General features: G+C 49.1%; 1 protein-coding gene across 2 annotated transcripts in view; it reads right to left on the bottom strand.

Moving 5' to 3' along the window:
• Nucleotides 1-12421, bottom strand: part of KDM5B (lysine demethylase 5B) — a 91349-nt gene that overhangs the window by 49584 nt on the left and 29344 nt on the right. Inside the window, exons 8-9 of one of the 2 annotated variants that reach the window (XM_088479423.1) lie at nt 4973-5058; nt 4532-4690 (exon numbers count right to left, since the gene is read on the bottom strand). In XM_088479423.1, coding sequence (XP_088335549.1) covers nt 4532-4690; nt 4973-5058 — 245 coding nt within the window. The remainder of the gene's footprint in view (nt 1-4531; nt 4691-4972; nt 5059-12421) is intronic. The other variant, XM_088479424.1, reaches the window with a different exon arrangement.

Below are 12421 nucleotides of genomic sequence, written 5' to 3'. Positions count from 1 at the left end.
AACCACAGGGCGTCAACCACGCCAATTAGCGTTTCGTAGAAAACGACATCCACCCAGGGTGGCTGTTGTGGTAATCCCTGCAAGGGGAATGACAGACTATTGTGGCACCAGGGGGAATTCATATACTGCGAAAAACCCCTGCAGGGAGCGGTAGTCTGTGTCACAGGGGAAGAGTGCAAGAAGCTGCGAGATACCCTGAGATGAAAAGGGCAGTATGGTGAAGTAACCCCAAGTGAGGTACAACAATGGGGCCCGCCCGGCGATCCGCAATTGAGAGGATCCCGAGAAAACAAACCGCCCAAGGGGGTCGTGAAAGAGGCCGGCACCAGATGACGCCACATACAGAACCCTTTATGAGTCAAATCCTCCGCACTAACACCTGCAGCACATGACTTGCAGGATAGTAAAAATGGGTGCAGTATAACGCTCTATCTCCTGGTCAGACATATCTGACCAATCTTGGCGGAAATATTAAGCAGCACTATACTGGTCCTGACTGATGCCAAAAATTAGCTGCAGGGACCCATTTTCAGCGTATGCAACACACAGTTCCATCTAAAATATGGCAACGTGCAGCACGCAACAGTATGTGACAAACCACACAAATATTAACAAGTATATAAATGTGAGGTCTCAGAACCACCCTAAGTACAGCTGTATTAGGGCAGATAAAGAAAAGGGATAGATATACACTGACAGGTGAGAGAATAAAGTACAGTCAGCACTAGCATAAGTCACATACAATGCAGATATATACATATATACATAAACATGTCATATAATATACTGCACTATTACACTGCATTCAACTGCCCAGATTCAGTGTCTGGGAAGGCTACAGCGCTGTGTACACTGACCTGATGGTGAGGTACGCAGGGGGACTGGACTCACTGCCATCCTGAGAGATTTCTGCTGCACCACAGAGATAAAATGGCCGCTGGAGACCTCAGAGGAAGCGTGGCCCGCGGAGGAAGCAGCTCAGCGACGCCAGACTATGGATACTGAAAGGCGCGCTGAGCTGAGGGGAGGAGCCGCTGTAACAGGGAAGGCTGCCTCCCCTGGCCGGCTATTAACCCCCGGGACGCCGGCTCCCTGCACCGATCGTTAAGTCCCTGGTGGTCTAGTGGACACACGGGGTATGGGGGGCCCGCCGCCACTGCCGGCGCCTCCGGTCTGTCCCCTGAGACCGGAGGCACAGGACTACATTTGAAATGCGCGGATCACAGCAAGCGGTGATCCGCGACCTTACCTGCTCCCCGTGGATCCGGCAGCAGTCCTGGGCGCCCGCAGAGTCCGGCTAGTACAGACTCTGGGGTCCCGCTGAGATCCCCAGATCTGTACTGGCGTCTCAGCGCCAGCGGGGTGACGGAGCGGCAGCTTAGACGTCCTATGGACAGTCCGACGCTGCCGCTCTGAAGAGTCCAAAGTCCATGAAAAAACTTTGTCCCTAAAAAAATAAAATAAGCTTAGGGGCTGCTAATCAGCTCCCCCTGCGCTAACGGTGACCCGACTCCGGCCGGGCACCAACTTAAACTGAGGTGCCTCTGGCTTGGGGGTGGGGTTATAGGGAGAGTGGACCCAGTGCATCCTGGGAGCTAAAAGCTTTAACTGCGTGGTGCCCGGATTTGGTTCCCAACCTATACCCCAAGGTCAACCCTGTGGACCCCCTATGGACCCTGAAGTAGAAATTAGGAATTACAACGAATCCCACATATATATACTGCTACATACAGATCATTTAGGAATTGTAGCAAATCCCATATTACTGTCCTTAATCAAATCATTTGAAGGATTAGTATCCTGTGTATACAAAGTAGACCATAAGGAATCATCTATCCATCTATATTCATGCCCACAGCTCATTAGGAATTATTGCAAATCCCATAACAAATTTTAACAGTCGCAATATATTCCTTAGTGCACTAAAAAATGTGTTCAAGGCAGGCTACAAGTTGTAACACGTTCTAATATATAGGAGCACTGCTTAATAAAGTTTGATAATAAATTTGTTGGTATTATTAGCCTTGCAACACATTGCTTCTTGATTTCATAGTGTACACACTGATCAGTGCAAATGCAGCAATAGAAAGGGCTATATTTTAAGTGTTGAGTGACCGATAGTTGCTAATAGGTTACGATTGGAGGAAAGCTAGTGAATTCAATCCTCCATATTACAATACAGAAATACACCACTCGAAAGTAGAACTAGGCTTTATCACTTAATTGTATCAATGGCATAACTTAACATGCATCTCATTTGTTTCATAATGCGCAGATTGAGAAATTTTAGACTCCAACCTATTACTTGTTCTCTTAAAAAAATAAATATTCTACTGTCAGAGACTCTGGTGAAGCTACTTATTAATAGTCAGCAGCTATCTTTTTCATTCATAATTATGCAGGCATAAATGTGTGCCAACAGTGTTTGTCATTGTGTTACTGAGTATAATAACACATGGATACAACAGTGATTAAGTACATAGAATCCGCTGAAAAACATAAGCCTGTTCATATCGTCCAAGTGTCTAACAGACACCTCATCATATTCACAATTGTTTAACAATATTGCAGTGTAATTCACACATATTTAAAATACATCATATACAAAGCACACACAAAACAGCGTGCACCGCGTGTCTTCTAACGCGCGTTTCGCTGGTATGCTTAATCATAGCAACAACAAGTTATGTTTTATAATTATTACTAACGAATAGACATCAGCATTAAGTCAACTATATGATTTAGTGAAGTTGCGATTTGAACCCGAGAGTGCCACGCTATAGGAACTCTTTTGTTTTGGTTTGTACATTCAATTATGTTCCTGGGTGCACCTCCCCAATACTAGGGAAGGAATAGTCCTTATTTAAAAATAGGGGAAGGGTTAATGTACTGTAACAATTACTGATCTGTGCGGATTGGTTCTTTTTGCACTAATTAAGTCACCTGTGCTCAAGCATGGATATCCTTAAAATATGGACTGTAACGGCAGAGTATGGGAAACTCTGGTCTTTGTAATAAAATAGAGAGTAAAATGCACAATTAACAATACAGAGTTGCAGAACCCACTCCACACATCAGAAAATGTAATCCATAAAAAAAAAAAATCAGACTTATTTATCAAATGTTTGCTTTGCAGTGGGATTTAAAGCCACGTATGGGTAGTATTACACTTCAGCGGTTTTGAATTATAAAAAAAATTCTGCAACAGAAATAAAAGCTACATTAGCCTTAGAATTTATTTCTTTAGCGGTTTTAAATTTATTGGTCTAAGCCACTGATTATTGCACAAAAAGCTGATTTGTAAATCTAACCCATACTGTTTACGGTCTTAAAAAAAGTTTTACAGTTTGCTGTAAAAGTGCAGCTTGATAAATAAACCCCCAGTCTCCAGATGCTGCAGCTGTCCGGGTGTTCTATCATGTATGGCTACTATTAGCCATCCAGCAGGACCCTATAGCCTAATGGCTTTGGCTAAAACCAGATTATTGCCAATATTTGTCACAACCACATTAACTTAGCTCCCAGGAAAACTCAAGGCCAGTTTATTTCTAAACAAAAGTTGGTCTTTTCCAGCTAAAATTAACATGTCTATGATTAAATCAAGTATTTACAAATTCCATACAAGGAATTTACATTTTACATTTGCCTAAGTCCACCCCCTTGGGACTGATCCCCTTTGTAGGGTGACAACTGGGAAACATGTAAGAGGTCTCTTAGATATGAACTTTTTTATGTTAAAACAAAAGCTATTCAGCATTCTACAAAGTAACTGTCATCTCACAGTAAATGTATATCCCACATCACACGACCATGACAAACTTTCATTTCAAAGGGTGAACTACAGCTGACCAACCTACGTTACTGAAACATATTACTCTCACAGTGGCATAAAAGGATGAAGCATAGTGGGGGCTGGTGCTTATAAGTCTTTATCTGCTGTAACACAGAATAGTATGTAGAGTTTTTATCTGTAATCAACAAAGATGATTGAAAAAATAAAATAAAATTTAAAAAGTAAAGCGGATGTAGCTTTAAACTATCAACTTTTAATAAGTCAATTTTACAAAGTGTCTACTTTAGCAAGAAACCTGGGGGGTTATTCTCAGTGCCATTATGGCTCTTCTCAAACTAGAGGTGCGTGAAAAGAAGGGCCAATCAAAAGCCACAGATAAAATATTGCGGCACGCAATTGGTCCTCCCACACATGGTATCAGTTTAGTGTTGACACCTCCTGTCCATGTCGACATTTTGTGCCACACACAAACCCTCCGCTGATGCTATTTTAAAGTGGGAAGTGGAATTGTTTTATATTGTTCCATGTTACAGAACCCACAAAGTCCCTGGAAGCAGCTGCATGGATCAGTCACCAGGGATCCTGCTAAGGCAGAGAGAAGCCTTGTAAGACTGTTTGTGTTGGAGATGGACTGTGAAAGGAACGGCCTTGGTTACATTAGGTTAGCTGATCAAAGCTAACACCTTAATATTTTTTACAGTTAATGGTCTTAAAGTAAGGACAAGAGTGAAGGGATACCTGTGCCAGACATTTTGGGCATCTCCAATCGCCTTTGGGCACATCATGGAGTGGCGGAATGAGACAGAAGGTATGGTAACTGTCATCACAACCATCGCACAGAAGGAGACGGTCTTCATCACTTCCACTCCCACAGATAAGACAGACATATAAATCCACCTGAAAACAGTAACAGAATGAATTCAGAGGGTGGGGGTGGAAGCTGTAGAGTGGATGGCACTTTCTGCATGTGCCACTACTCTAGTTTACATAGGCTTCCATTTTAAAGGAATACTATGTTATGTTACGTACATGCAGCTCCACAGGAATGCAGCCGGATGCAGCAATAGCGGATTATAAATCACTCAAGTCTCCTCAATTTACATTTACATGAAACTCCTGAAGGGATCAAGAAGTTACAAAAGAAACTTCATGAAAGCTATGACAAATCATATAACTTACTAAACTTTTGTTTTTCTTGTAACGGGGTTTTGGCTTCTCTATAACTGGTTCCACTGGCTCCCGTTTCACAGTTACTGGAGTTTCATCTACAAAGAAAGAATCAGAGATTGCTTTATTTTGCACACTGCTTAGACAATGAAAGGATAACCACAATTAAGGTACAGGACGCATGAGCGATTTTTAGGGAAGACTGACATTCACTTTATACCTTGTTTCCTATGTGCTTTCCTACACAAGCATTAATCACTTTGTAATGCAATGATATGTATAAATTGCAACAATACTGCAATTTAAGGCAAATACCCTCAGCCCTAAATCTCATTTAATTATCTTTGTGGGGAGCAAGTATGTTTATTGAAAAGTAGAAAATACAGATAAAGTAGGATTTTTGTAATTTGATTAAAAGCACAAAGTTTTGCACTATTTCTACAAAAGTCTCCTGAGTGACGCCAGTTCTTTATTTCTATATTGTGGGGGATTCGTACCTCAGTGGAGGGCACCAGGAGCAAGCTGTCTGCGGATATTGGAGGGGAGTGCCGGGCTGAATTTGGATATGGATATATATATATATATATATATATATATATATATATATATATATATATATATATATATATACATACATATATATATATACATACATATATATACATATATATACATACATATATATACATACATATATATATACACACACACACACACTATTGAATTGTGTATACATAGCTGAAGTTTGTTTTCCTACCTGCAGCAAGCCTGACCAAACAACTCCCCAGAGAGCTACCCTAGTATATAGTATGGTGAAGTCTCTCTTTCTTCAACTCCATAGGGGCACAGGGATGACACTGGGTATAGCCTGGAGAGAAGAATCTGGGCACCAAATAGTTAATGAAAATTACCCACAAGTCCAGGATCCTCTCCTCTATACCCTGCCCCCAGCCACTGGACCTCAGTATAGTTTGTGAGCCCACGGAGGAGAAGGAAGTCCGGCACACACACAGAACCATACAAATCATGGAAAATACAGATGGACAGGACACCAAGGAAACACACCCCGACAGTAAGGCGCCCTGTGCCCCCTATGGAGTCAAAGAAAGACTTAACAGGTAAGCAACAAATCTCCTTTCCCTTCCTCCATTAGGGTGCACATGTAGGACACTTGGATGTCCCAAAGCTGTCACCTATGGGTGGGGATGCTCCTGAGCTGCAGTGAGCACACCAGTGACGTATCTATAATGGGTGCAGTGTGTGCACAGCACACCCTGCACCCATATTATTTGAAAAACTTACTTGTCCGTGGTCCCGCGGCGGGCGTCAGTGCTGCTCAGAACACCGGAAAATGGCCTCCGCGGTTATTTATCCGGTGTTCTGCGCATGCGCAGTAGACTCCGGGCACTAGAGTCTACTAAAGCTCCGGTGGCTGGCCAGCCGCGTCGGTCGGCGGCCAGCCACCAGGAAGAGAGGAAGGGGCCTGCACGGGGAGTGCACACGGGCCCCCTCCTCTCTTAAGATGCCCATGGAGCACACTACGCCAGAAGGCATATCAAAGGCATACGTGGAAGGTTTACAGAGTTGTTCTGCAGAAGCCCCACTGACCGAGTGGAGTGGGCAGTCATCACGGAAGGGGTAGGAAAGTTCGCCAAGGAGTAAACTTGGCGAATTGTGAAGCGAAGCCAGCGGGCCAAGGTCTGTTTAGAAGCCGGCCAGCCCCTCTTATGAACGTCATATAATATGAGATACGGTAAGAACTTACCCTTGTTATCTCTATTTCTACGAAGTCCATAGGGTTCCACAGGATACCTTGGGGTATAGGTGTGACGTCAGTCATCGGGCACCAAAGAGTTAAGCTTTCAGCCTCCCAGGATGCACTAGGTCCCCCTCCTATACCCCGCCCCCGAGCCAAGGCACCTCAGTTAGTTACCAAGCCATAGGCCGGAGGAGGAGAAGGAAGAGAGAGAAAAAAAGATCTGGACACACACAAGAATCACATTCTCACCAGAGGGAGACGGAAAAAAACGGTGACCAGAGCAAAGCCCATCTGCAGCACAGGTGCGACAGGGCGGGAGTCCTGTGGAACCCTATGGACTTCGTAGAAATAGAGATAACAAGGGTAAGTTCTTACCATATCTCATATTTTCTAGGGTCCATAGGGTATCCACAGGATACCTTGGGGATTTCCCAAAGCAGTATCCTTTAAGGGTGGGGACGCTCCTGTGCAGAAAGGAGAATCCGCCGCCCGAAGGAAGCATCCTGAGAGGCGAAGGTGTCAGACCTGTAATACCTCACGAAGGTATGGACAGAGGACCACGTAGCAGCCTTGCAGATCTGGACTGCAGAGGCACCACGTCGAGCTGCCCACGAAGGACCCACAGACCTAGTGGAATGAGCCTTCAGAGAAGGAGGAACCGGTAGGCCTTCATGAAGATAAGCTTCAGAAATAGCCATACGGATCCAGGCTGCCAAAGTTTGCTTTGAGGCAGGCCAACCCTTTTTACGGAAGCCATAGAGGACAAACAAAGCGTCCGACTTCCTAAACGAAGAAGTGCGGTCAACATAAGTCCTTAAGGCCCGCACAACATCCAAAGAGGCCTCACCCACGGAAAGACCCGGTGAGTTAAAGGCCGGAACAACGATTTCCTCGTTAACATGAAACTGGGAAACAACTTTGGGAAGAAACTCGGGCCGAGTGCGGAGCACTGCCCTGTTCCCATGAAAAACCAAGAAAGGGGGTCTACAAGAAAGAGCCCCTAACTCAGAAACACGTCTAGCCGAAGCAATGGCCAGAAGGAAAACAGTCTTAGCTGTTAGCCATTTAATATCCACTGAGCCCAGTGGTTCAAACGGCGGTCCTTGGAGAGCCCTCAGGACCACAGCCAAATCCCAAGGCGCCACAGGTGGAACAAAGGGCGGCTGAATGCGGAGAACACCTTGCATAAAGGTGCGCACATCCGGGATTGTAGCAATCCTACGGTGAAACCAGACAGATAGGGCCGAAACCTGTACCTTCAAAGAAGCAAGGCGAAGCCCATGATCTAGTCCCGCTTGTAGTAAGGCGAGAATCCGAGACAGACGAAACTCCCGCGGTGCATAACCTCTCGGTCGACACCACTGGAAGAACGTATGCCACACGCGATGGTATATCCTCGCGGAAGACGGTTTCCGAGCTCGCAACATGGTACGCACTACCGAGCAGGAAAACCCCCGGGACCTCAGCATGGCCGTCTCAACAGCCACGCCGTCAAAGACAGCCGAGTCAGGTCCGGGTGGAGGCAAGGACCCTGAGACAGAAGGTCCGGTCGTAGCGGCAACCGCAGAGGACTGTCCACGGACAGACCCTGAAGGTCTGAGAACCAGTGCCGTCTGGGCCACGCGGGAGCTATCAACAGGAGCGTCCCTCATTCCTGTTTGAATTTCCGGATTACCCGTGGAAGAAGGGAGACCGGAGGAAACAGGTATGCGAACCGGAACATCCACCGGACGGACAGAGCATCCACCAGAGACGCCCCTTCATCTCTTGTGCGAGACCCGTACACCGGCAACTTGTTGTTGTGCCGGGACGCCATGAGGTCGATCTCTGGAAGACCCCCATCTGTCCACCAGCAGTTGAAAAACGTCCGGGTGCAGAGACCATTCCCCCGGATGAACGGCCTGGCGACTTAGAAAGTCCGCCTTCCAATTTAGCACTCCCGGGATGAAGACCGCTGATATGGCCGGAAGATTGCGCTCCGCCCATACCAGGATCCGAGAGACCTCCACGAGAGCCGCCCGACTTCGAGTTCCTCCTTGCCTGTTTATGTAGGCCACGGTGGTATCGTTGTCCGACTGGACCTGTACCGGGCGACCCTGGAGAACCCGATGTGCCTGCTGGAGAGCATTGAAGACCGCACGGAGTTCCAAGATATTGATTGGAAGCTCCGCTTCTGTCGGCGTCCACCTGCCCTGGAACAAGTGTGGACCCGAAACTGCTCCCAAGCCCCGAAGACTGGCGTCCGTTGTCAACAGGACCCAATTTGGAACCCAGAATGGACGTCCCCCGCTGAGATGGGTCGTCTGTAACCACCACGCAAGGGACAGGCGAACATCCGGGGTGAGCACAATTGTCTGGGACTTCAGAGACTGCGGCAGCCCGTTCCACTTGGACAGAATCAGGTGCTGCAGAGGTCTGGAGTGAAACTGGGCATATTCCACCATGTCGAACACCGACACCATGGAGCCCAGTAACCTCATCGCCGAGTGTAGAGACACCCGGCGACTGAGCAGACAACTGCGCACCCTCGACTGTAAAGCAGAGATCTTTTCCTCTATCACGAAGATCCTCTGCTGTTCCGAGTCCAATAAGGCTCCGAGGTGCAGAATCCTCCGAGACGGGATTAGAGTGGACTTCTGCCCGTTGATTATCCAGCTGTGCCATTGCAGTAGCGCAATGGTCAGGCCCAAGTGGCGTAGAAGGAGCTCAGGAGATCCTGCCACCAATAAAAGGTCATCCAAGTACGGCAACATGCGGACTCCCTGCAGCCGCAGAGAAGCCGCCATGACCGCCATCACCTTGGTGAACACACGTGGTGCTGTCGCCAGGCCAAAAGGTAACGCCCGAAACTGGAAGTGGTCGCTGCGGATTGCAAACCTGAGGAACTGTTGATGGCGCAAAAGAATAGGGACATGCAGGTAAGCGTCCTGTATGTCCAATGACACCATGTAGTCCCCAGGTTCCAGCGCCAGAATGATGGACCGTAGGGTCTCCATCCGAAACTTCGGTACCCGCAAAGACCTGTTGAGAGCTTTGAGGTTGAGAATCGGACGATACGACCCATTGGGTTTCTGTACCAAAAAAAGATTTGAATAGAAACCCTGGCCCCTCTGGGAGAATGGAACAGGCACTATAACTCCAGCCTGGAGCATAGTGTGCAATACCTTCTGCAGCTCCGTAGCCTTGTTCTGGTCTGATGGTAGACCCGTGGTGAAGAATCGAGCCGGGGGTCTGTGCCGGAAGGAGAGGGCGTACCCGTGGGAAACCACCTCGAGAACCCAAGTGTCTGTTGTAGTGACCGACCAACACTGGGCGAACTGCAGCAGGCGGCCTCCCACTTTGGGAACCCCCAAAGGGAGGCCCGGACCGTCAGGCCGCAGGCTTGTCATCTGGCTTGGGGGCCGGACGTCTGGTACTCCAAGCCTGCTTCCGGGGCTTGGCCGATTTCTTAGGGCCAGCCTGTCGAGGAAAAGACTGTGGTTTGGGCCTGCCCTGGGCCCTAGATGACCGAAAGGACGATGGTCCAGAACCAGAAGGAGCAGCGGCCGACGGGAGACAAACCGATTTGGCTGCTGCCAGCGTGGCCACAATCTTATCCAGATCCGGACCGAAGAGAACTTCTCCGGTAAATGGCAACGCCTCCAGACCCCTTTTGGAATCTGCGTCCGCCTTCCAGGATCGCAGCCACAAGGTGCGACGAGCAGCCACCGCTGCTGAAGAAATTCTAGACACCAGAGTACTAATGTCCAAGGCCGCCTCGTTGATATAAGTGGCCGAATCACTGAGATTACCAATCAACTCCGCCTGTTCGGCCGGACAGTCGGAATCAAAAGATGCCTCTAATGAATCCGCCCAGTGCTACATCGCTCTGGCAACCCAGCAAATGGCCATAGCCGGCCGCTCTGCCCCCACCGCAAGGGAATAAGCGGACTTCAGGCAGATCTCCACCTTGCGGTCCGTAGCATCCTTAAGGTAGGACATGGATGGCATCGGCAATGTGGCACTACGGACAAGACGGGTCACGTGAGAATCCACCTGTGGAGGGGATTCCCACTTTGCAAAATAATTATCCGCGAACGGATAAGCCACCGCCAGGCGCCTCTGCGGCTGGTATCTTTTGCCAGGCTGTTTCCACGCCTCCTCTAAATGGTCCACTAACTGACCTGAAAGAGGAAAGACTGTGGCATCGCCCTTCACATCTTTAAAAAAGGCGTACTTAGATTTAGCCGCTGGGGGAACTTCGTCCTCAATCACCAAGGCTGTGCGGACTGCCCGAATAAGTCCAGGAATATATATCTTGGACTTAGCGTCAGCGTCCTTAGTATGGAGAGGTTCCTGATCGTAAGGATCCAGAATCTCCCCATCATCAGACGTCCCCTCGTCATCCTCATAAGGAGCCGACAGAGACGCCACCGGCCGTTTATGTGGCCGGATCACAGACTCCCCTTGCAACACATCCGACAAGTGCTGTACAGAACTCGTCAGGGAGTTAACCCACGCCGGCTCCTGAGAAACCGGGAGCGGGGAAATAGGGAGACTGTGGGGTACCACCAATTGTCGTGGGAAACCCTGCATGGGTGACGACACCACTGACTGCTGGGACAAACCCATCGGTGTAAACGCGGGTTGCGGAGCTAACTGACCCACCAAGGTTGTAAGCGCCTGAGCGAAACAAGCCCAGGGCGGCTCCTGTACCGGTGCTGTAACCGCAAGAGGCCGCGCCATGGACAAACACTGCCGGCAGAGGCCCTCCGCGCTACCCTCCCCCTCCGCTAACGGTACTTTACACGTAGTACACTGTAGCCGGAGAGGAAAATCACTTTCAGACATGATGGCACCAAGTATGTGACCCCTCTCACCAATTATGTATCAAATAGGCAAGAGACCACCCTGCAGCACCGCACCGCAAGGGCTTAGCAGAAAGAACAGGGATAGTAATAAAGCTGACAGTTTAGAAGAAAAGTTACAGGCAGCAGCGCTAGCACAGTCACATACAATGCAAAGAAATATCAATTCCTGCACTAACAGCGCCGATCAATCAACTACGCAGACACAGGGCCTGGTAGGACACAGCGCAGCATACACAGACCTGACCCAAATCGGAGGAGAGGTATGCGGGGGGACCCAGACCACGATGCTTCCGTCCAGGCTTCCAGCAGCGTTCACCATGCGTTCAGAGGAAGATGGCCGCCGAGGAGCAGAGAGGAGGCTGGCCTGGGGGAGGAGCGTTGCCACAGGACCAGTCGGCAGCGTGCAGAGAGGGCTGTGTGCAGCGGGGGAGGCGCCGGCTGTGAGACAGGGAAGGCGCGCTCCCCTGGCATGCATTTAACCCCTGGGACGCCGCAGCGCTACCGCTCTGCTGCGGTCCGCTGTCCCAGGGGGTAGTGGAAGTTCAGGTTGGTCGCCTGGCTCCACGCTGCAGCCAGTCCCCAGGGAGCCCCCTGCCTGGGGACTCAGGACCATGTGATCAGCGGGGACCCACCGCGGGACCCCACTGCTTACCTTTGTCCCCCTTGAATCCGGCCATGGTCCGGAACATCTGGGGTCACCGCTAGCTGTGACCCCAGATGCTCACCAGCATCCCCGGATCGGTACCGGCGTTCTGGTACCGGCGGGGGTGTAGGGAAGACAGCATGGACGTCAGGACTGACTGTCCATGCTGTACATCCAGATGTGCAGCCACAGCTGCATAGAAGAAAGCT

This window comes from Taudactylus pleione, unplaced genomic scaffold, assembly GCF_031769625.1.
Source record: "Taudactylus pleione unplaced genomic scaffold, aTauple2 ptg000232l, whole genome shotgun sequence".
NCBI classification, from domain to species: domain Eukaryota; kingdom Metazoa; phylum Chordata; class Amphibia; order Anura; family Myobatrachidae; genus Taudactylus; species Taudactylus pleione.
Note: the sequence above shows the minus strand (reverse complement) of the source record. Positions and strands in the feature narration are given on the sequence as shown.